A 25,638-nucleotide genomic window follows, 5' to 3' on the forward strand; every position below is an offset into this window, starting at 1 on the left:
TCAATGTATGCTTTTGTGCGGACTGTTGGCACATTAAAAAGTTATGTAGCCTGGTGAACTGTAAAGAAACAAATAAAGACTGGTATTTCTCAGCATTGGTAATAATCTAGCTGTCCTTCTGTTGCAGGTGAAAGATACCATGTTCCTGGTACAGGTCAGAGCTACAGGTTAGCAGCTGATGTTGGGATACTGAGTAGGAACATCAAAATTCTTGGTGAAGACTACCCAGGCTGGTTCAAGGAATCTTTTGGTGCACGCGTTTTGGTCAGCTCATTCACTGAAAATACGATGACATTTAAAGGTTGGTACAAATTCAGTTTCTTTTCCTAAATGAAATGTACCATAGTCTCTTCTGTGTTTAATCAGTTCTTAAGTAATTCTCACTTCTTTATAGGATCTCATGTGTTAAGAAACAAAATTCAACTGAGAAAATTTTAAAGAACTTTACTGGCTTTATCCAATGATTCATGCATCAGGCAGCATTTAATCTCATAGATAAAAAGAAGCTCTGAAGAACCGCACAAAATGCAAGCTTTTGCAGGCAGAAGGGAGCAGGACCAAGGAGGTCATACTAGATAAAAAAAAGCGAATTGGTTAGTGCTAGGGCCCTTTCCCCGTAGGGATGGCAGGGGTTTATCAGGCAGATTACTCCTGACGCTATCAGGCTGCTCCTAGTTGACTGGTTTAAGATTACGTTCCTTGAAGAGCCAAAACTCCAGGTAAATTAAATTTCAGTATGGTGATGTGTGGCTACACTTTGGGCCTGATGTCTTGTTTGTAATAGTTGGAAAAATAAAGCTTTGAGTGGGATTAAGTAGCCCAGGTGCTACCCTCCTATACCAAATTCCTCATATTATTCTACTTATTTTATCTTCACACAGTAAGAATTATAAAATTAACAATGGCCTCTGATAATAGCTTACCCAGTCTCTCACCCACACAGAAATTATTTTATAACAAGCATACGTATCTGTTATTTTTTAAAGAAAATTTTAAAAAATATTGAAAATAGTGTAATGAATCCCAGTGTACCCATTACCAGCTACAACAATTATCAACTTTTGCCAGTCTTGTTTCATCTGTATGCCCACCTACACTATTTAAACCACTGGATTATTTTGAAGCAGCCACATATATTTTTGATTGATATGTAATTAACATAACTATATAAGTTTAACATATGCAATGTGTTGACTTGATACATTTATATATTGCAATATGATTACCATCGTAGTGTTAGCTAACACCTCCATCACATCACATAATTATTTTTTTGTGTGTGGTAAGAACTATTAAGATCTAGTCTCTTACTAACTTTGAAGTTTATAATACAGTATTATATGTCTCTAATCACTATGCTGTGCACTAGATCTCCAGGACTTTTCTTCTAGATGCAAGTTTATATTCTTAACCAATATCTCCCCAATTCTCCCACCCCCCCAGCCCCTGGTAATCACCATTCTACTTTCTGTTCTTACAAGTTCAGCTTTTTGATTCTGCGTATAAGTGATACCAAGCAGTATTTATATTTCTTTGTCTTATTATCTTGCTGTAATGCCTTTATGATCCATCCATGTTGTTGCAATAGAGTTTCTCCTTTCTCATAGCTGAATAATATTCCATTGTTTACATATACTATGTCTTCTTTGTCCCATTTGTCTGTTGATGGACACTCAGGTTGTTTCCATATCTTGGCTACTGTGAATGAAGCAGCCACGTATTATTTAATCTAGAAACATTTCAGAATATAATTCTAAAGACTTCTTTATAAACATTTGTAAATATCAGACTTAAAAGTATGAATAATAGTTCCTTATCATCAAATGATTTTTCAAATTCCTCCAGTTTATTTCCTTCCTTCCTTCCTTCCTTCCTTCCTTCCTTCCTTCCTTCCTTCCTTCCTTCCTTCCTCCTTCCTTCCCTTTTCTTCTCCTCCCTTCTGTTTTCTTCCTTCCCTTCTTCCTTTGTACTCTTTTTATTTAAATCAGGATCTAAACAAGATCCATATTGCAGTTGGTTGTGAAGCTTAAATCTCTTTGATTTATTTTTTTTTCTTGCATTTTATTGTGTTTCTAACAGTCTGGGATTTAGGGATTGCATTTCTAGAATTTAAGGTGTTCCTGTCTCCCTTATATTTTCAATGCATATGTAGTTTAGAACTAGAAAACTGATCAGATGCAGATTCAGTTTTTAGGTAAGAATTCTTCACAGTTGATGGTGGGTTTTTCTTCATTAGTAGGCATATAATGTATGACTGTTTTTCCTTTTGTGATGTTTGTAGCCTTTCATGATCATTGCCTGGATTAAATCACTGAGGTTTAAAATAATGATATTTTAATTCTACCATTCCCCCCTCATTTATAATCTAGAATACCTCTTTAAAGGAAAGCTCCTCAAGACAACTATTTGAGTACCTTGAGAAGCAGTTTATATAGGAAATGTAAGAAAAAATGCTCAATTCTTTCCCCTTGTTAACTAGTTTTCAAAATAATGAGTTGGTTCCCAGACATGTTTCAAAGGTGACAGGGAGTTTTTGTTTTGTTTTGTTATTAGTATCATTTTGAGATCCACAGATTTAAACATATTTGTTATGTTCTAATCTATTGTGGTTGTCGGTCTAATTGATGCTGAAAATGCCCCCTCATTATCCTTCAGAACCTTTTCATGTTCATGCCTAAGTCCTCCTTTGACTCATCTTTTGTTGCTTCTTCACCTTCTGATATGGCAAGCACTTGATGTACTTTGTTGTTCTGAGACTGAGACTAAGTTCTTCCTCCAAAGTAACCCTGATTCTTTTCACGGGAAGCTGATATTTCAGTCCCCCAATCTATGTACCAGGAGTAGTCATCTATTCTAGACTTGAAGTGCTTCAGCAGGTCCTCACTTGCCCATAATACTGGCTGTTCTGAAACATTTTCTAACAGCTCTAATTTTAGAAAATCTTTATATTAGTCACAGTCTGCCAACATAAGTTCAACTGATGGTGATGATGATAATGATGGCCATGATACAAGATTCCAGGCACTGTGCTAAGCATTTTACACACATTTTATCATTTAATACTCATAGTACTATGACATAAATATGGTCCCCTTTTAATTTTTTTTCAATTGCAGTTGACAATATTATATTAGTTTCAGGTGTACAGCATAGTACAGACACTTATATAACTTTCTAGGCAATCCCCCTGAGAAGTCTAGTACTCACCTGGCATCATACATAGTTATTACAATATAGTTCCTCTTTTCATAGATAGATGATTAATTAGAGGGGTGAAATTGCTCTGATCTTGGATACTAATCCATGTCTTTCTCATTTAAAGTCCCATAATGGACCCTGTTCCCATGACAATCTTTTCTTGCTCCTATCAATTGTTTTGTGATGTAAGTAAAGAAAACACACCTATGGCTTTTGTAGGCCCAGGTGGTCTGTGGTAACCATTTCTTCTCTGTCTCTACCTTATTAATCTTATCTTCCCCACCATACACCTAACTGCCGGCCCATGGATTTTGAGATAGGCTCTTTCCTTCTAATACAAAATAACTTCTCTAATGCATTTTATTAGATATTAGTTTTTGAAACAAGGGATATATTCTACTGTTTTCTTGTTTGTTTATTTTACCAGCCATGAATCTCTTTGCCTCAGTTTTCTTACACAGAACATAGGAGTAATAAAATTCCTAACTCATATGGTGTTGTATGAAAATAAACCACACATTGCCCATTAAGCAGTTAGTAGAGCACTTGGCACAGGGCAATCTCTCATGGGTTGTTATTGCTGTTATTACTAATCTATAAAATTGGCTTTTGTCAGCTTAGTGGTGCTTATAAAAAACTGATGACCAGATAGTTGGCAATGCATATTCTGGAAGAGATTATGTAAAGATAATGCTCTTAAAAGCTCGTTAGAACATCAAAATGGAAATGTTAGGTGAATTATAATCTTGTACCTTATGTCATGCATTCTCAACAGGGACAATAACACCACCAAGGGGGTAAAATTGGTTCTTGGGGGATGAAAACATCCTTACGTATTGCAATGGTTTGTAGCCCTCCAAAGGACCCCCATACATTAACAGACACATAGTATATCTGTTATTAAAATTTCATGGGGAGGGGAAGCTATAAGGGAAAAATGTCTAAGAAGGCTCTGGGGGGTAGTGAAAAAGAAAGCAGGATACTGCCTCATTTAGATTAAGGAAGCAAAGAGCAACCAGTGAGATTTCCATGAAAGAGTTGAAAACAAATTTGTAATTGGGAAAATTGCAACTTTTGTAACTTTTCAAAAATGTTTTATCCTTTTTCAAGAAAGAAAAAAAAAAGTAACTGTCTGCTTCCCACAGGAAATGCAAGAATAAGTAACGTGGAATTTTATCACAGTGGCCAAGAAGGCTTCAGGGATAGCACAGATCCACGATATGCTGTCACGTTTCTTAACCTAGGGCAGGTCAGTACTTTATTTTTAATTTTTGCATATATTCAAAGTAAAATATTTTGATTTTGATTTGATTTTTATTTATCTTTCCTAAATAGCCATATTTTAGAATTACTAAAACTATAACCTAATATAACAAAACTTTCTTAGATTTCTTTTTCCATTAACTTTTTAAGACATATAGCAGCATTTCGTTCCATCCATATTAAGCACTTATTTAAGGTAAGTTTAAAAACAAACAAACAAACAAAAAAAAACACAGAAAAGGAGCAGAGAGCCTGAAAGGACTGACAGCCTGTAATAGTATTTCACATCTCCACTTTATTTTGAAATAACCAAACATATTTCCAAACAGTTTCTATTAAACAAAGTGAGTATTGCTTAAATTTTTCAAATGAAAAATATCTGTCTGTATATCCATGCCTCTGTCAAAAGTGGGAAAATAAATATTCTGAAAGGGCTGGTGATTTAAGAAAAATGAGAGCTTATTTCTTACGGAAATAAAAATAATCTTATAGGTTGAAAATTGAAGCCTCTAACCTACTCATTGACTGGGTCCAACAGACATTTGAATCATAACCCCTTGCCTATTCCAAATTTTGGAATTAAAAAAAAAAAAATCCCTGCTCATCATATAAGTAAATTGTGCTGAAAAAATAACTTTTAGTACTTTAGCATTGTATAGGTAGGGATAAAAATATAAATGCATAGGAAAGTACTTGAGAATGTTTTTATCTGTGTTTAAAGTGAGCATATTTTTATTGCTTTATTTAATCATAAATTCAAGAGATGTGGAAAGTTCCCATGATTAAAAGACCTGCTGGAGAAATCATCCCTTTTTATGGAATGTAAATTGAGTATGCTATTTATCAAGGTGTGTTTCCTGAAAATCACCTACTTTAGATTTTAAAAAAATATGTTTTCATTTTATTTTTAAAATATTCCCAATGTTTTATAGATTCAAGAACATGGCTCCTCTTACATCCGAGGCTGTGCCTTTCACCATGGCTTTTCCCCAGCAATTGGTGTGTTTGGGACCGATGGATTGGACATAGATGATAACATCATTCACTTGACAGTGGGGGAAGGTAATTTAATAATATTTTGGTTCAAATCATGTATTTTTCTGAGATAGTCTTATTTGTAAACTCTAGGGCCATGCTGTCCAACTGATCTTTCTTCAAGAATAAAAATAGTTGATGTCTGTGCTAATATGGTAATTATTAAACCACAGGTGGCCCTTGGGCACTCAAAATGTGTGACTGAGAAACTGGATTTTTAATCTTTAAATTTATTCATTCATTAGTTAGTTAGTTTAGTTAGTTAGTTAATCTTCATCCATGGATATTTTTTCATTGATTTTTAGATAGACTGGTAGGGAGGGGGAGAGAGAGAGAAACGTCGATGTGTGAGAGACATATTGATTGGTTGCCTCCTGCATGACCCCGCCTAGGGCCAGGGATCAAACCTACAATCCAGATACATGCCCTTGACCAGGAATTGAACCTGGAACCCCTCCATCAGCGGGCCAACACTCTAACTGCAGAGCCAAACTGGCTAGGGCTGGATTTTTCATCTTAATTGTACTTAATTTAATCGTACTTACTTTACATTTTAGTGGTCCCATGTGGCCATGGATACCATAGTGGACAGTACAGTTCACGAAGAATTATTTACCAAACCACAATCTTATGTGAGTTACCTAATACCAAGAGTTTAAATTACTATGACTTAAATATTCCTCACATATCAATCAAAGGCTTATTCACAAATGAAGGTTATTTGATAAAAATTATATTTGATTTTAGGAGGTTACTCTTTCTTGAATATTAGTAAAAATCATAATACAAACTTATTTAATATGTATAAAATGTATGTGTGTGTTTGTTAAGTCCTGAGGTGGAGCCTATGACCCACATATTTAACAAGCACCCAGAAGATCCTAATTCAGATGCTCTATTTAAAAAGTAGAGTTTCACCCTGGCCCATTTTAGCTCAGCAGTTAGAGCATTGGCCTGTGGACCAGAAAGACCCGGGTTCATTTCCTGCTAAGGGCATATACCTCAGTTGCAGTTTGTCCCCAGTCCCTGTGGGGTCATGTGGGTGGCAGCCACTCGATGTGTCTTTCTCACATCGATGTTTCTGTCTCTCTTTTCCTCCCTCTCTCCCTCCTGTTCTATCTGAAGTTAAATGCAAAAATGTCCTTGGGTAGGATAAAAAATAATAATAATAATAATAAATAAAGAAGTAGAGTTTCACCATCAAAGAGTTCAGAGGGCTCAATGTAAAATCTAAGGGATTCACTTATCAGGCTTACACTAGAAAACTAATTTCCCCCAAGGACATCCCCCCTAGTACTTATTGCAAATTTATATGTATTAGGGTGGATTTTTTTTTTCCAGGCATAAGAATATGGGGGGATGCCAACAGAGTCCGGGGAAACTTGGTCGCACTTTCAATTTGGCCGGGAACTTATCAGAACAGAAAAGATTTCAGTTCAACGCTGTGGCATGCAGCAATCGAGGTAACGCAAACCAATTTATAATTATAATTATACAGAATTATAGTTTCCTTATTGAAGATTATAATTTCTGTAGAAATTGTAAATCTCAAAATATTAATGAAAACTATGTCTTCCTTAGCTACAGACTGGTGAACTAATAAAATGAGCTAATTAAAAGAGTAAATGAACTTTCTTCAAAGATCATTTGAGCTCCAAAAGCCATTGAATTTTTCTTTGTGTTGCTATCCATTGGTTTAAATAGTTCTCTTACTTCTTTGCTTCTCTAACATGAATTATTGCACATATTACTACTTAACTCTGGATTTAGTTTCCTTCCTCATATGGAAGATTACAATAATAGACTAAAAAATTTCTACAACCCCTTTCTCACCTAAAATTTTTATGAAATTATGCAAGATTATTTACTCTTATCTGATACTACCATTGGATCCTTCTTGTTTCCCATGAAATTTCTTCAATTACTATAGTTCCTTATTTAGATGGAGATTACAAGCAAGAAAATAGTACAGAGAAAGAATTTGGAGGAAATATAGCTTCCTTTTGTTTCCATTTTACTAACATATGCCATAGGAACAAAAAAGAATTACAAATAGCTCTCTTGGAAAGATGGGATAAGGATTGGGTTTTGGTTTTGTGCAACTATTAATAATCACTTTACAGTAAAATGTGAAAGCCTGGAACTTCGTATACATTTATTAGGTAATAATGTTCTCTTTCATCTATTTATAGATGTTAGAATGTAATAAAATGTCAATTCTAAATCTTTCAAATTATCTGCATCTTTTGAAATGAAAAGTACTTACTTTACTGTTATGAATTCCATTCGACTCTATGTTATCATAATCTTTGAAAATAAGGGTGTTTAATATGCTTTAAATAATTGAGACTGTGTCTGTTTTGCTGACACTGTGGGCAAGAACTAAACCTTCTCTGCTCTGTACTTTTCATTGTCTGCCACATTGACTTGACTCATAAAATAAAATTGCTTAGTAATTACCGAATGCTTGTGCTACCAGTTTTTTATTACAGCAGATTTTATTTCAACTATTGAATGCCTCTCTTGAATCTTACAGTCCATTGTAATGGCCTGAGTTGTCTGTTTTAAATAAACCAAACTGATAACAGAATAGAACCAAGAAGAGGGATAAAATCTTTATAACCTTGCTCTGATACTGGAATTTGGTCTATGGCTTATAAATTTTGAGTCACATCCAGTGGATTTTGGGTGCTGTAATAGAAAATAATCTCTTTAACACACTTTCCTAAGAAGTGTGTTAATAAAATAATAATCTCTTTAATGTACTTTCCTTAGATGTCTAGTGATGGTTTTATACCTAGAATCTAAGGTAATGTGAACACTTCATTTGTAATGTAAGTTTGAATGGAGTGAACAATGAATTAAAATTTTCCTCCTGAACGTGTGGTCATAATTAAATTTCCTTTGTGTGTTGCATACTTGCTCTCCTTGCATAATTGTGGAAGAGCCTGACCCGAAGCATTTTCTTTATCATTGTACTAGATAAATAGAGGGACCGACACAGTCTTACAAAATAATGTCGTGGCTGGATTTGGAAGGGCAGGATACCGAATTGATGGGGAACCTTGCTCCAGTAAGTCCTTTGTTATAGAGTCGCTAAAAGTAGGAAATAATTTGTCCCAATTTGTTAGAAATAAATAAGGAATGTGTGTCAGTTTGATATGTGATACTTCCTCTTCCTGGGCACTGAAAGAACTTAACAAAGAAAATTATTTCAAGATACCACTGGGTCTAGAGAAAAAATGGGTAGGCTTTTAAAGACAATGATTATTCATGTTTAGGATCCCAAACCTCTACCAGCAACTTCAGTTCTTGATTTGGCTGGTACTGGAGCAGGGAGTGCTTCATCTCACTTTCGTAAAACGAAACCTAGACATACATGCTACAAGGGATATGCCACTATTTTATGCTTCTGCTTTATATAGGAATAAACACTCACTGTTCATGTGTTAAGACTGGCCAGCATGAAAGTCAAAGGACATAATAGACAGTTCTCAGATACATTTCTATCAGCTGAGTGAAAAATCAACAACCAACTGAATAACAAAGGCTGTAGGGAAACAGGAACATTCGCACGTTGCTGGTTGAAAGACAAACCGATATCACCCCTACAGAGGGGAATCTGGCGATCGCTACCAAAGTTACCAGGCGTTTACCTTTGGCTCAGCACTTCTGCTCTGGTAATACAACTAACAGTTGTGAACAAGGTGATTCATCGCAGCGCTCTGTGTACCAGCAGAAAACTGAAGGCGACCCTGTGCCCACTGCCTGTGGGCTGGATAATACAAAGCCCAACACTGAACACTAGGCTCCTCTAAAAAACATAAGGAAGTTACAAATCTGTGCACTGATATGGAGATTCTAACGTGATAAAAAGAAAACTGCAGAACAGTATATGTAAAACTGTTTTGTATATAATATGTCTTGGGAGGGGAAAGGGAAGAAACTAAGAATATATGGGGCACTTGTATTTACACAAAGAAACTCAAAGTGTAAAAACAAACACATGGAAGTCGAGTGGGAACAGGGTCACTGGTGACCTATTATTGTGTAACTTTTTATAACCTCTTGATTTTTCAAGTAGGTAAAAGAATTATCAGACCCAAAAAGTACAATAAATAATAGAGCTGCAGACTTTACCTCCAAGAAACTTACTTAGTTAAAGGAAATGGGATTTTCCTCTGAAAAGTTCATATTCCTTCTACAGCTGACTTTTTCCTTCAGTGTAGTTATTTGTAAGATTCTTTGAATCAGCATTTTTCTGTAAATTCAAAACTTATTAAACTTAAGCTATTTTTTTTTCTTTTGCAAGATAGATTTTGAAGGAATAAAACAACTTTGCCAACAGATTTAACTTATTTTTTATATATGTTCTTTTTTTTCTCAATCCCTCCATCTGCCCCCAACACCCTCCACCAGAGCTCTCTATGAGTCTGTCTATATTTTGCTTGTTAATCCAGTTGTTCATTAAATTCCACATATGAGTAAAATCATATATGCTCTTATTAAGTATTTTATTTCCCAACAGCTTTCAGTGGCTTTTCTTTGACTTAAAATTTAAAAGTATGTAATTTCTCTATAACTCCATTGAAGTGTTGTGTGGTTTTTTTGAATATCAAAATATGACCTGTGAATATGACTATTTACTAATATGTAATGTAATGTATTTTTTAACCAACTATATTGTTATTACTAGATAATGGAGAATGTCTATAGGAGTTTTGGGATTTTAAGCAATTGAAATATGAAATATCACAGAGGAGCTGAGGGTTTAAGTTCCTGGAATGGGATAGCAACTTAACCAATTCATCTCCCGGACAAGTGGGAGGCTGGGATGCTGGGAAGGGAATCATGACCCGTGCTGGGTCCCAGGGAGGAGCCACACTTGCTCATGGGTTACATTGTGTGGAACCAAGGGAGGGACATGCACACAGCTTCTTATGAAAGAAACAAAATAGAAATCTGGAAGGCCGTAAGTAAAATGTCAATCTCAAAGGACTGGGGAAAGTGGAAAAGCAATAGAAGATAGGATGAAGTCAGATCCTTGGGGACAAAGTACAATTTGGGGAGTGATGCTGCTCCTTATAGGAAATCCTCAAATTCATGCATGGCTAAGAAGGAGCTCTGTAGGTTACTGGTCTGATTTGGACATAAATAAAACTTTCATTAAAATCCACATCAATTACCCTATATATTAAGTATTAGTCCCATTTGTCGAGGCACTTTACATGGGTTATTCAATTTCATTTTGAAACAACCCTGAATTAGTGTTGATTTTTTTATATATGAGGAAACTGAAGTCCTAAAAGGTTGATTAACTTTTCTAATATCATGAATACAGTAATTCAACAAACATTTAATGAGCACCTATCTCTGCATTAGTAATATGGTAGTCAGAGAGCTAGACAACACAGTCTTCTCTCAGGAAGCTTATATTGTAATAGGAGAGGGGACATGGATAATTTACAAATAAATCATAATAAAATATCAAGTGAGGAAAATTCTAATTGCCATGTAAAATGACTGAGGTGCTACTGTGAATCAGAGAACGCCTTCTAAAGGAGTGACGCTTAACTTGAAACAAGATGACCAGAAGGAACCAGCAACGCAGAGGTCTTCAGGGGAAGCATTTTATACACAGCAGGTGGTGTCAGTATGTGTCACGTTCAACCTTGTTTGAATCCAACGTCATGCTCTTTCTAATGAAATTCATGTTTAGTTTAATCAGATAAGTTAAGGGTGCCAGCAGTAAACCAAACTTTTGCAAATGAGCATACAATTATTCTAAATAACAGGGAAGGGACAGTTTAGATTAAGAGTAAATACTAGATGGAGTAAACCACAAATGGCTGAACCATAAAAATATTGGGTCATCTTGTTAAAATGTACATCAAAATTATATATTTAATTTTTAAAAGAATTTTAACTTGAACCAATACTGCTTATAAAGCTGTATGACATGACCGACAATGTTAATTCTCTTGTTCTGTATTTCCTTCCAAGTTCAGTCTAACCCCCTGGAAAAGTGGTTTGACAATGAAGCCCATGGGGGTTTCTATGGCATCTATCTGAACCAAGATGGCCTTCCTGGATGTTCTCTTATACAGGGATTTACCATTTGGATGTGCTGGGATTATGGAATTTATTTTCAGGTAAATTGATCCAAGATCAAGACTGTTGGTTTTCTTTTATGATTGTATTTTGTACTTTGCAAACTACAAATTGTATTACAGACCACAGAGAGTGTCTATATCCATAATGTGACCCTGGTGGACAATGGAATGGCCATTTCTTCAATGATTTACATGCCAGCTGCCATATCTCACCAAATTTCCAGTAAAACTGTGAAAATTAAGGTAAGAAATGAATACAGCCACATGAGAAGGGTAATATTATTAAAGGACTAACAAAAATAATCTCCTGGACTTCTATCCTGGCTAGTCCAAACCTCCTACCTTTGCTCTCATTGACTTCTGACAGGAAACTCTCCATTCTTCCCTCTCCTCCCAAATCCCTCACCTCTTCTTGATTATCACCTGCTAATCTTGCAACAGTTAGTTAAATTTTCATCCCATCTATGAAGTTTTTCCTGAACCAGCCTAAGTAGTAATGACACTCCTTCCTCTTATTCCTACTGTTCCCTAGACATATTTCTATCCTAGAAACAGAACGTGTCATCACATGTAATTATTTACATGCCTGTCTTCCCCTTGACGCTTTGAGTGTCATTCCACTCAGGGAAGAAATCACATCTTCTTCATCTTGGTTTAATGAATGATCCAGTTCTCAAACTTACAGGTTGCATTTTGCAACAGTGCAATTCAGTATCAAGCATTATGTTTTCCTTTAGCAGTAGCTATTATTAAAGGTGTATTGTTCGAATTTTTTAATAGAGCTCATTAATTGTTGGAAGTAGCCCTGAATTTAATTGCTCTGATGTCTTAACAAATGATGATCCCAATATCGAACTTTCTGCTGCCCATCGGAGTTCTAGACCTCCATCAGGTAAAAACTTTAAGATTTTAATTTCAGTGTTCATATGAGTGCACTTTCAAATTTCATTAACCATCTTCTTTTTATGAAAGGCGGGAGAAGTGGGATTTGCTGGCCTACCTTTGCTTCAGCACATAACATGGCACCCCGGAAGCCTCACGCAGGGATCATGAGCTACAATGCCATCAGTGGCCTTTTGGAAGTCTCAGGCAAGTTGAACATAGTCCTTGACAAATCTGTGGCTGCTTCGGCTCATCAGTTAAAACATCGGCCTAAGGACTGAAGGGTCATAGGTTTGATTCCGAGTCAAGGACACGTCCCTGGATTGCAGGTTTGATTCCTGGCCCTGGTCAGGGTTGTGCAGGAGGCAACCAATCAATGTGTCTCTCACATCGATGTTTCTTTCTCTCTCCCTTCCAATCTAAAAATCAATGGAAAAATATCCTCAGGTGAGGATTAACAAACAAACAAAAAAGAATACATAGAGTATAACTAATAATGTTTCATTGTTAGTAAAAAAAAAAAATGATTTACATGAATTTGTACATTAATCTGTTCAATATGACAAGAAAATAAATCAGACAGCAGAGTCAATTTCAAGAATGGTTTGTCCCCTGGCAAAATTCATATATATATTTATATATTTAAAAAACTGAAATTTAATTTTTCTTCTAAAGCAACAGAAAAACCACTGTTTATAGTAACTTAATTTGTTTCTTTAAGTTATAAATACCTTTTCATATAACTAGGGTTATATATTTTTATCTCTTTTTACAACTGAAAAAGTGTAAATTCATATAATTTAAGAGCTCAGATAACCTTACTGAAATGCCACAGCTGTTGGCAGATTTAGGATTAGAATTAAAAACTTCTGACTTGAAATCCACTGCTTTTGCACTGAGTCTGGCTGCCTCCTTAATAATGTAAAATACTTATATATAAATTAATATAGGGGACATGTCAATTATTTCCATTTTTCCCATTAAATACATGTGCCTTCTTGTGATAATTCTAACCAGTGTCTTCTCGAAGAAAGAGGTTCAATAAATTAGACATCTAAGTTTTGCCATGTTGTTTCTTATAATTTTAAGTCTCAGAAGTGCAGGACAAATGATCCTATGAGTAACTTAGTGTTCCTCCTAATGATGATACCCTTGGCAAAAACTATTTGACATACTACATAGGTTTTAGTTGGGCATATATTATTCAATAACAAAAATAAGCTCTGGAATATTATAAATATCATATAGAAATAAAAATATCCTTATGAAATGGAACTTTATAAATAAAATTTCTTGAAGGTATACAAAAACTGCTCAAAGACATAGTCTTAAAAGACAATAAGTGAATGATGGTTGTCTTTGGCTGGAAGCAGAGAAGATTTTTGTGCATTTTCTTGAAGAAATACTCTTCGGAGAAAGGGATGGAAGCAGAATAGGACAAGGAAGTTGCTAAGCAAGGATGTGGCATATGCTGGAGAATAGTCCCACTTGATCCCACCCGGAGCTTTGGAAAATAAATCACCACGAGGTTGATCTCACATTTTAGTGGAATAGTCTCTTGAAGGGACAGCTGAGGTGTCAGCTTTGGACATCTGCAAGAATGTGTTATTCATCTAAAGCTAACAGCTATTATATGGTGTTGAATTCCCAAACTATAGAAAACATGGGTATTGATAACAGGGGCTAGAAGAAGGAGTAACCTTGTTCACCAAGACCCCTAGAAACTTGTGTTTCCAATCCTATAATTTTAGGTTCTAAGCATCTCAAGGCCGTGGTTCCCAAAGTGGGAGAGTGTCCACCAGGGGATACAATAAGAAACCTAGTCAACATAAAGCTATGACCACCTCATGGTCCTTTGGGCTCCTCGTCAGCATTACCATTTGTGAGGGGTGATTGATCCTGATCACCATGTGAAGGAAGGGTTACTACTACATAATGGAAGTAGGGAGGACTACCTTGCATGACCCACTGGGGCTCATGCACAGTGTCGATTGTAAGTGAGCAAGTACAGTGATTAAGACCTAATAAGGGAAAAGTAACCAGGGGATTATTTCCAACAGAACTGAGGGTGTGGGCCAGGCAAGCATTAGCCTACATGTTGACTAGAAGTGTTAGCTAAGGAGGAGGAAAATTCAGAGATTGCCCCACTTTGTTTCCTGTCCCTTTGAGGCAGGGGGGTGGTCTTCTGTATCAATTGTCAGTCAGACCTGGCTGCCCATATAGGGGTAACTTGGGAGTGCATAATATCTCAGATGAAGGAGTTGTCAAGTGTTCGAGGGCAGTTTCTCAGAGAAGGAGCTGCTGTGAGTAGTTAGCAGTCAACACAGACAGGAGCCAGTATAGGAGATATGTGCAGGTAACAGATAGTATCTGCTATTGTGGTAGTCTATTAATACTCAGCTACAGGCTCCTATTCATGTGTATACAATATCTTCTTAGGGAAAATATAAGCAAGAGGTTAGTAGATAGCATATAACTGATTTAAGAATTTTTGAAGTTACCTTTTACTTTTTTCTATTTTTGAATCATTGGATTTTTAGTACAATGCAGATTAAGTTTTGGATCCAATAAAGTCTATCTTTTGGTCACACGATATATGCAATAAGGCCAAGAGAACAATAGCATTTCAGTTAGCATTTGCTGCATAACAACCCAACCCCCAGATTAGTCTTTAAACAACCATTTATTAGTGTATGACTCTGTAGATTGGTAATTTAGGCTTTTTTCAGCTGGATGGTTCTTCTGCTGGTCCCACCTGGGGTTATTCATTAGGCTGCTTTCAGTTTAAGGATGGATAGGGGCTGGTTAGTCAGGGATAGTCCCACTTCTATGACTGGTGTTGGTGCTTGTTGATGGTCAGTGCTGACCATTGGCTAGAGTAGTGGGGGTGATTGTGCTAGGCTTATTCACAACCTAAAAGTCACAGAATTCCCTAGAGCACCAAGAGAATGAGCCCTAATATGCAAGCACTTTTCAGATCTGCTTATACCACAATTGCTCTTGTCCCATTGGCCAAACCAAGTTACATGGCCAAGCCCAGAGAAATATGGAAATGTCTACTCAGTGGTGTTGATGTAGGGAGAAGACAATCTACCATGAACAGTGGTGGATTAATCTACCACATAAGGTAAGAGCTTCCTGTTCAAGGTGGTATTAAATGGTGTGTTTGCTGGAATGTATGTAAAATGCAACTATACAACCTCTCCTATATAAAATATTATTTTTCTATTATTATGTTTTAGGTTCAACATTTGTTGGATTCAAGAATGTTTGTTCAGGTGAAACTAATGTGATATTCATTACTAATCCTTTAAATGAGGATTTACAGCATCCAGTCCATGTGAAGAACATACAACTGGTTGATACTACTGAACAATCAAAAATATTTATACATAGGCCTGATGTAAGGTAAAATATATAAAAACTCCATTTTCTTCCTTTCTTCATAGTTTTCCATTTTCTTTTTCCCTTACCATAGAGCTGGGAAAGTTGCTATATTAACATAACTGTTACTTTTATAAAATTTTAATCAGCATTATAAAAATTAAGACTAATGCATCTGTGTTATCAATTAAGTTGAAGAAGCTGGGTCTTAATATGTGTATTTTCTCACACTGTTTTTTCCATGCATTATACTTTTTTTATTGATTTTTTTTTAGAGAGAGAGAGATGGGGGGAGAGAGGCAAAGAGAAAGAGAGGGAGTGAGAGAGAAGAGAAAAGAGAGAAATATTGATGTGTTGTTCCACTTATTTATGTGTTCATTGGTTGGTTTGGTTCTTGTATATGCCCTGACTGGAGATTGGACCTGCAACCTTGGTTTATCGGGATGATGCTCTAACCAACTGACCTACCCAGCCAGGGTTCCATATATTATAAATAACACTATCATTAAACATAAAAGACAGAAATGGCATTAGAAGTGTGCTGTATATTAATATCTCTCCATTAATAGTCATTAGTAATGAGAAACATTTCTATCATTTCTCTTTTTCTTACATCTTTTGTTTCCTGTTGCTTTCTAAATGTCTTATCTCATGCACTCCAACATTCAGCTGGACATTAAATGTCAGTCATTATAATAACTGTGACTGAGAATATGCAGAAACTTTGAATAGTGATTTTTCGATCACAAAGGTCAGGTGGTGTCAGAATATTTGTAGAAGCTGAACCACTTATATTCTAAGTCTTAAAAGAATATAGTCAATAGTTGCTACTGTTCCTAAGAGGTGCAGACTAGAAGTTTACAGGTAAGGCATATTGGAGGTAAGAAATTTTCTATTAGAGATCATTGTCTATTTTCAGTGTAGGGAAAAAATGAGGAATAATGCTGTCAGACATCTCTTCAGAATAATGTAATGTTTCACAAATAGTTTGACTTCATCTGATTTTGTTTTGATGACAACCCCACAGCTCTTCATTTAATAATTGTTGAATTGTAGTGTTTTTTGTTCAAAAGAGCCTCTCCCCATTAGAAAATTGTTAGCATGTATTCAGTTATCACTTAATCTTTAAGATTTAATACATAATTTTAATATCTAGTCATGAAGAGAATATTACTTATGAAATATCATATCTTTGTGTTCTGTGCTTTAATTTGGTACTGTTGGCACTTTACAGACCCGTTTCACTAGGCAGTTCACCCAGTCCCCAAATGCTCTAAATGGGCGCCAACAATTACCTAAGTTCAACAACTCTGGAAAATTGCTCTTAGCCAAACAGGAGTAGCTGTGGGAAACCAGAACCCTCCCTGCCACCACCTCCTTGTAGACTATGGAAAATGACTGATATATTCAGAAGTACAAAAGGCTGGTTCCCTTGTCTCCAAGTAAGAACAAATCTGGGTGCAATCCATGATGCAGAGGTACCCCTGGGGGAAGATGGAAGCTAGTATGCAGACCACAGTCCTCTCCTTTTCTTTCCTTTGCTCTATGGCTGCGCTCCTTCCATTCTGAGAGGATCCCCTCAATAACTTACTGAACAAAAGTCTACATCTCAGCCTGCTTCCTTGGAACCTTCAGGCAGGCAGAGCCCTAAGCTATAGTATGAGTGCCATAGGCACCTACCCACAGACTTGTTTACAAAAGTACTCTGTACATACTTGAAAACACAGAACATGTGAACTACAGGAGTATTCATTAAGATCATCTCCAAAACTATTACAGTATTATAGTAAGGAATAATGTATAGCTTTATGCCTCTCTTATAGCAAAAAGGAAGAGATATGCTATATACTATCTAATAGATCTGAGCTTTCTACTGTAATTTTGTTGCTATAAGTCTGAAATAAATTATATTTTCCCACAGAATATATGATGATGTAGTGTAAGTGTACTGTATACCATGTATGCTATACAATGTATAGTACATTGCAAATTGAGTAGCTATTTTATTATTGTAACCAGTTAACATTCCATACTCCAGGTGGCCCAAGATGAAAGCAGAATACTATCTATGATTGAACTGCATTATGAGTTTATAGTATTTCATCTCTTACAGTTTGGGTGTCTATAGAATGCTTACTAAAATATGTAGCATACAAATCATAATCCAAGTTTATCTGTTTGCATATACATGAGCAAAGTCTATGAGAATATATACTAATCTGCAGTTTGTGGTGACTCTATTGTTTGAGATAGGAAGGTAAAGGGGACTGAACTTTTACCAAGTATTTAGATTATTTTATAGTAAGCATATAAAATAAGCATATAAAAACTTTTATAATGTTGAAAAGACCCATTAAAAAAAGAGAAGGAGCCCAGCCAGTGTGGCTCTGTGGATTGAGCATCATCCCATGCACTAGGAGGTTGCTGGTTCTATTCCAGGTTGGGACACATGCCAGGGTAGCAGGCTAGATCCCCAGTGGGGGACATACTGGGGCTGCTGACTGATGTTTCTCTCTCACTGATGTTTCTATCTCCCTCTCCCTTTCTCTCTCTCTAAAATCAATAAAAACCTATTTTAAAAAAGAGAAGGAAGGGAAAAAATAATGACGACTTTTTTGTCAACACAGGAATGTGTATGTCCTGAACAGCAGAGTAATTCTTCACCTGCTCTGGGAGGCAGTGTTAGTATATTGTAAGCTATTCACAAATCTGAAATCTATTATTCAAGGAAAATATGGAACAGCAAAATGGAATTCTAATTTCATATCCCACAGGTGTAACTTGTCCTTTTGAAATGTTAATGAATTCATAATAAACTAAACCAACACAATGGAAAACAGACCTCATTATAATGCGCATTATGTGTGCTACTTGGTCCTACTTTAATCCTGCCTGAAATGATAAGATTCAGTCAATCAATTTTTTCTGGATACTCTCTTATCAAATACTCAAGTATACTCAAGTGCTCCCTAGAAATAGGAGAGGGATAATAAATCTAAGTATTCATACATTTGACCTTTTCTCCACAGAAAGGTGAATCCATCTGATTGTGTAGACATGGTTTGTGATGCCAAAAGGAAATCTTTTCTCAGAGATATGGATGGCTCCTTTCTGGGGACTTCTGGTTCAGTGATACCTCAATCAGAATATGAATGGAATGGAAATAGCCAATTTGGAATCGGAGATTACAGAATTCCGAAGGTGATGCTCACATTCCCAAATGGAAGTAGAATTCCTGTTACCGAGAAAGCACCTTATAAAGGTTTGTTGGATATTATTGTTCATCCTCAAATTTGTGAAACGACATATCTTTTATTTTTAATAATTGATGTACTCAACCAGTAACACTATGTTCTACTTATTAATGTTACATAACAAGAAAAAGTAATGTGGATGCTTTTGCAAAGAGATTTATTTTCACTGCTAAAACGTATTTATCTATATGTCCAGGAGTTATTAGAGATGCAACCTGTAAATACATTCCAGAGTGGCAGAGCTATAAGTGCTCTGGGATGGAATATGCAATGATGGTTATCGAAAGCCTGGACTCCGACACAGAAACTCGAAGACTCTCACCAGTGGCTATAGTGAGCAATGGTTATGTAGATCTCATTAATGGTAAGTGTTCAGTGTCAACAAACCAAGGTTACTCAAAGCATTCACTCTTTATTACATGCATGGAGACATCTCATAAACATCAGGACCTCTCTATAAGAGAGGTGGTTGACTCTTCAGCAGTTCCCCATATTAGAAAGCCAGGACAGTGATTCCAAATTGATCACTAGAAGAAGAAAGAGAGTAAAGGTATTTCTTGAGTGATCTTTATAATTATAATGATAAGGAGACATAAATATTTTAAAGACAAAGTTGGCCTAAGTGTCTCCAAAAAGACAATTTGCCTTACATAACTTTTAAAAATGATAATGTAAGACGTGGAAGTGGGGTACAGACTGACAATCCCGAGAAGAGTGGGTGAGGGGGAGATAAACCACAGAATTTATATGCATGTGTGCATGAACAATGGACATGGACAGCAAAGCTGGGGACAGGGCGGGGAGGGAGGGGGTATCAGTGGAGGAAAAAGGAGAAACATCTGTAACAAAAATAAATAATTAAATTTAAAAAATAAAGATGATAATGTATAATTTATTGGAATACCTGAGAACAGGTCTTCTCAGCTACTCATTTTTTATTTTCATGAATTCTTGAAATGATGTGCCGTTTTGTTTTCATTTCCAAGTCCTTAGACTGTCAAGAACATCTTTTCAGATCAATTATCGAGGTTCCTTGCTTTCTGGTTATGATGACTCTAGTTCAGAGGGGAGGCAAGGTGCCTGTAAGAATTCCGATCAAGACTTTTTCAAGGTTCTAAGACTTTTGTAATGAATAAGATGAACTTCTAAAAGCCACTGAAAGCAGAGGGCAGGGACTCAGTATGTAACCCTGAAATAGCCCGGGGACTCTGAGATTAGTCTCAAAGAGGGTTGAAGGGTCTTTCAAGTACTAAGGAGGCATATAACCTAGATTAGAAAGAGTTCTGTGCCCTGACAGGGTCGTAACATGTACTGAAATATTCAAAGATTCAACAAAACATGCTTTACCTCATAAAAGTATTCCTTTTTTAAAAAAAAGTGTTAAATAGAATAAAATAAACTATATCAGAGGCGTCCCAAAGTTGCAAGAATTTTTTTAAACATAAGTTTTTATTGATTTTAGAGAGACTGGGGGTGGGGAGGGAGGGAAAGAGAGAGAAACATCCATTGACTGCATCCTGCACACCCCCCACTGGGGCTGTGCCCACAACCTGGGCATGTGCCCTGACCTGAAATTGAACTGGTGACCTCTCGGTGCATGGCATCAGTGCTCAACCAACCGAGTTACATGATTTTTAAGCCCTCTCCACTTCTCCTGCCCAGCATGCATTCTGCCTGGTTCCTATGACCAGCAATCAACCCAATTTCAAATCTGCCTTTCAGATTTTATAAAGCAGAGAGACTGTGAAAAGAATTTTAGACCAGTCATTGAATAATAGAGATGGTCTTATTTTATTTTTTATCCTCACCCGAGGACATTTTTTCATTTTTTATTCAGATAGAGTGGGAGGGAGAAAGAGGAAGAGAGAGAGAGGGAGAGAAACATTGACGTGAAAGGGACACATCGAGTGGTTGCCACCCACACGACCCAACCAGGGCCGGGGACAAACTGCAACCGAGGTACGTGCCCTTAGTGGGAACCGAACCGGGGCCTCTCTGGACCGCAGGCTGGCATTCTAACCGCTGAGTCAAACCAGCCAGTGCTAGAGATGGTTTTAAATTGTTTTATATGGTGGAGAAAGATTATATTCTGTTTATTTTTACACTTTCCTTTTCTGAAAGGCAATATAAGCTTTCTGTTTACAATAGTGATATGGCATTTCTCTTTAAAATAAATTTAAAAGTTAAAGTGACTCAATTTAAAGAAAAGTCTTAAGTAAATGATAGTAGCATTTCAAAAATTATGAAAGTGTGAAAAGAATCACTGAAACTTAGGACGCACTACACTAGGTTGCTTTTGTTACTCTAAATCTTTCACTTTATATGTAGAAATTTCTTTCTGCTTGTTTTGCAAACTCACAAAGAAGATGTATTTAAAGGTAGGATTTATAATTTGGATGCTAAGGGGAAGTTCATGTTCTACTTGAACTGCAGAAGTTCCTATTGATTTAAAGTTTGATTGAAGTCCAGTTATAAATATTAATAATAATTTCAAGCAAGCCAGGAAATTGAGCAAAGATAATGAATAAACACATCAAGAAAATTAATCACTCCATATCTCACTCAGTGTTTTATATAATCCCAGCCACATTAAAACTGAAGTGGAATAGAGAAGTTGACTACAAAAGTCATGGTGTACCTTTTCTAGAAATGTCTAGATTCAGGTAGAAAAGCATCCACTATCTTTTGGCTTTCTAGAGAGTTGATTGGAGTGTTATTTTGTCAGATTGCTTCAGTGCATTAATGACATTGAGCTTCCAACAGTATCTACAATTACACTCTTTAACAAAAATTTATTAAAATAACATTAGAGGACAAAGACAATAAAAAAAAACTTAAGAGTTTGTTGAATTTACAAATTAACTGATGAAAAAATGAGTGAGTGCAAGAGTTAATGCAATGGTTCAGACATAGATATATCCGTGTTTGGGGTATAGTACAGGCTCTATTTTCAACAAGTTAACTCTGTCACAGCATATTTCTCAGCAGAGTCTGAGAAAGTTGGTTCCCTACCCAAACTCTCATTTGATGGGTAGGAGAAAGGATGAAGCATTTCCTTCTTTACCATGTGGCCTGGGCTTAAATAGGGTTATTAGAGGACCATGAAAATCTACAATTTCCTCATTGACTTTCCAGTACAAATCCTGAACACATTAATGTACCCTCCTCACCCTGGGCAGTGTAAAAGTAAAGGCAGGTGACAGGAGTTGCTTCACTGCCTGCCTTTTTAAGCCAAGTTGTGAGAACTAGCTTAGATCTCTGGGTAGATGGGTGGATGGATAATGGATATAAATGCTGAACTTGATCACTGCCATTTATTTTTAATACAATTACTCGTCAGACTTTGAACTAATAACATTCATCATAGGAAACATGAACTTTCATTTTATTTGGATTTAGGCCCCCAGGACCATGGTTGGTGTGCCGGATACACCTGCCAGAGAAGACTGTCCCTGTTTCATAGCATTGTGGCTCTGAATAAATCATATGAAGTTTACTTCACTGGCACCAGTCCTCAAAATCTTCGACTGATGCTGCTTAACGTTGACCATGACAAGGTAAGGCAAGATAGAAATAATTTCTTAAGAGTGATTGGTGTTGATTACTTGCTTAAATTTCTATCTGCCAAGGACTTGATCTGCTCCCCTATTCTCTTGAACATCATCAGCCATAGCTCCTTTTATTTTTTAAATTTTTTTATTAATTTGTTTTTGTTACAGATGTTTCTCTTTTTCCCCCATTGGCACCCTCCTCCCCATCCACCTCCCCGCCCCTTCCCCAGCTTTGTTGTCTATGTCCGTTGGTCATGCATACGTGCATATAAGTTCTGTGGTTTATCTCTCCCCCCACACTCCTCCCTCCTCTGAGGCTTGTCAGTCTGTACCCTACCTCTATGTCTCTGGGTCAATTTTGTTTATCAGTTTGTTTAGTTCATTATATTCCACAAATAAGTGAGATAATGTGATATTTGTCTTTCTCTGCTTAGCTTGTTTCACTTAGCATAATACTCTCCAGGTCCTTCCATGTCATCTCAAAGGATAAGAGATCTTTCTTTCTTACAGCTGCATAGTATTCTATTGTGTAAATGTACCACAGCTTTTTAATCCACTCATCTACTGATGGGCATTTGGGCTGTTTCCAGACCTTAGCTATTGTAAACAGTGCTGCTATGAATATAGGGCTGCATATATTCTTTCCAATTGGTGTTTCAGGCTTCTTAGGATATATTCCTAGAAGTGGGATCACTGGGTGAAATGGCAGTTCAATTTTTAATTTTTTGAGGAAATTGCATATTGTTTGCTATAGTGGCTGTACCAGTCAGACCCATCCTTGATTCCTGTCTTTCATATTCCTCATCCAATCCATCCGCTAATCCTGTTGGGTCTCCATTCTATACATCCAGAATTTGAGTACTTCTCACCCTCTCTGCCGCTACCATCCACTTTGAGCCAACATTCTCTCTTTCTTGGGTGCAGGCTGTTGCCTCCCAATTCCTCCTCCTGCTCTACCTTTGCCACCTCTTTGTTCTCAGAGATACCCTCAAAATGTAGGTCAGATTAGGTCATTTCTCTGCCCCAAACCCTGCAATAATTTCTCTATTGGTCTTTGTCCAAGAGACAGAGTCCTCACAGGGCTTATAAGACTATATGAGTCTCGCCCTGGCCAGTTTGGCTCAGTGGTTAGAGCGTCGGCCTGCGGTCCGGAGAGACCCGGGTTCGGTTCCCGCTAAGGGCACGTACTTCGGTTGCAGTTTGTCCCCGGCCCTGGTTGGTCGTGCGGGTGGCAGCCACTCGATGTGTCCCTTCACGTCGATGTTTCTCACTCTCTCTCTCCCTTCCTCTCTCTCCCTCCCACTCTATCTGTACAAAAAATGGAAAAATATCCTCGGGTGAGGATAAAAAAAAAAAAAAAAAAGACTATATGAGTCTCTCCCCCTTAGCACTTCGACTTTCTTATTTTACTAGTCCAGCCACACAGGCTTCCTTGCTGTCCTCAACACACCAGACATGCTTGGCCTGTGTTCAGATGTTGAGTCTGCCTCCAGCATTCTGCCTAGGTGGCCAACTCCCCATCACAACTCCCATTCACTCCATAGGCCTACCCTGATTACCCTTCCTCCTGGCTCTCCCAATTACTTGTACTCTGATCTACCTTTTTGTTTTTTCCATAGCATTTATCACTTTATAATATGTTTGATACTTTACTTTTAATTAGTTCTGTTAATTATTCTCTGTCTCCTCACTCTACAATACAAGCTTAAACAGGGCAGGAACTTTTGAGAGCTCCTAGATTAATGCCTGGCCCAGATAGACACTCAATTTTTAATTGAAAGGGAATATTTTTAATTTTAATAATAAGAATGGCAACTCCAAAGTAATGTGACTGTTAATATTCTGAGCCTCTGTAGACAATCTCAAAAGAAGATTCCTCTCTGTCTTGCAAAAGCCAGTCTTCTTACTTTATGATTACATCTGACAGCATGAGATTTGGGGAATATCAACATGGAAAGTAAGCAAAATTGAATCAGAGAGGATAGTTTGGCTGAGTTTTATTAGTCTTACCACCATATTTGTCTCAGGATGAGTGTTTTTTCAATATTAAGGAACTAATTTTGTGTGGTTGTGTTATCCAGAGTATTGCTCAGTGCCGCGTTTCCTCCGCCTGGAGCTGAAAGCCTCTATTGAACTCTGTTGTCTTTTAAAGGGTCCTTTCTTTAATTTAGAGACTCTAACAGTTTCTTTCTTACATTATAATTTTCTACTGAGAATTATCAGTTAAGTTGTAACATCTGTGTGAATTGTTGAATGTAAGTCCATTTAATAATTTTAGCTCAGGATTTATTTTAAGTTCATCAAGTTTCGTTTTAATTTTTTGCAGAAGACATATATAGCTGAAGGACATTTTTAAAGTGAATTCTAAATATTCTGTTTCACTGTTCTCTTACGATGTGAAAACATGTTTATTTTTAACAGGCTGTTCTGGTAGGAATTTTTTTCCCCACACTGCAGCGTTTGGATGTCTATGTGAACAATGCGTTGGTCTGCCCCAAAGATACAGTGTGGAACTCCCAACAGAAGCACTGTGAACTTAATAGACATCTGTACACAGGTATTTACTCAGAAAAAATACAACACACATCATATATGTACTTAATTACTTGTAAAACTCTTTATTAATATTTTATTATTAATATTTTTAGTTACTTAGCCATTGATGAGTGCAAGATAAAATAATTTTTACCACCAAATACTAATATGTGTTCATTTATAACGTGTATCCTAAAAAGATTACTCCTGATGGAAGTCTTAGCTATCTGCATAAATGCAGATATACGTTTCTTGTGTGTGATGGACATTCCTTAGCCCCCTGAAAACACTTACATTCTACACATTTAATGTAGTTATTCCTATGTACAAAATACATTTTAGTTAGAATTTACAATATGCGTTAGTAGATATAGAACCACTTAGATATTATTTTTGATACTGTGCCATAAAATAATATATACA

The 25,638-nt window shown here is 36.5% G+C and overlaps 1 protein-coding gene across 4 annotated transcripts in view; it reads left to right on the forward strand.

The window, feature by feature from the left end:
- PKHD1L1 (PKHD1 like 1) overlaps nt 1–25,638 on the forward strand; it is a 140,467-nt gene that overhangs the window by 100,243 nt on the left and 14,586 nt on the right. For all 4 annotated transcript variants that reach the window (XM_036264471.1, XM_036264470.1, XM_036264472.1 and 1 more), the window contains 14 exons: nt 128–301; nt 4,344–4,447; nt 5,394–5,523; nt 6,838–6,959; nt 8,479–8,569; nt 11,500–11,648; nt 11,730–11,852; nt 12,390–12,501; nt 12,582–12,698; nt 15,734–15,899; nt 18,905–19,137; nt 19,326–19,493; nt 22,529–22,686; nt 25,102–25,237. In XM_036264471.1, coding sequence (XP_036120364.1) covers nt 128–301; nt 4,344–4,447; nt 5,394–5,523; nt 6,838–6,959; nt 8,479–8,569; nt 11,500–11,648; nt 11,730–11,852; nt 12,390–12,501; nt 12,582–12,698; nt 15,734–15,899; nt 18,905–19,137; nt 19,326–19,493; nt 22,529–22,686; nt 25,102–25,237 — 1,983 coding nt within the window. The remainder of the gene's footprint in view (nt 1–127; nt 302–4,343; nt 4,448–5,393; nt 5,524–6,837; nt 6,960–8,478; nt 8,570–11,499; nt 11,649–11,729; nt 11,853–12,389; nt 12,502–12,581; nt 12,699–15,733; nt 15,900–18,904; nt 19,138–19,325; nt 19,494–22,528; nt 22,687–25,101; nt 25,238–25,638) is intronic.

This window comes from Molossus molossus, unplaced genomic scaffold (assembly GCF_014108415.1).
Source record: "Molossus molossus isolate mMolMol1 unplaced genomic scaffold, mMolMol1.p scaffold_m16_p_16, whole genome shotgun sequence".
Taxonomy (NCBI): Eukaryota; Metazoa; Chordata; class Mammalia; order Chiroptera; family Molossidae; genus Molossus; species Molossus molossus.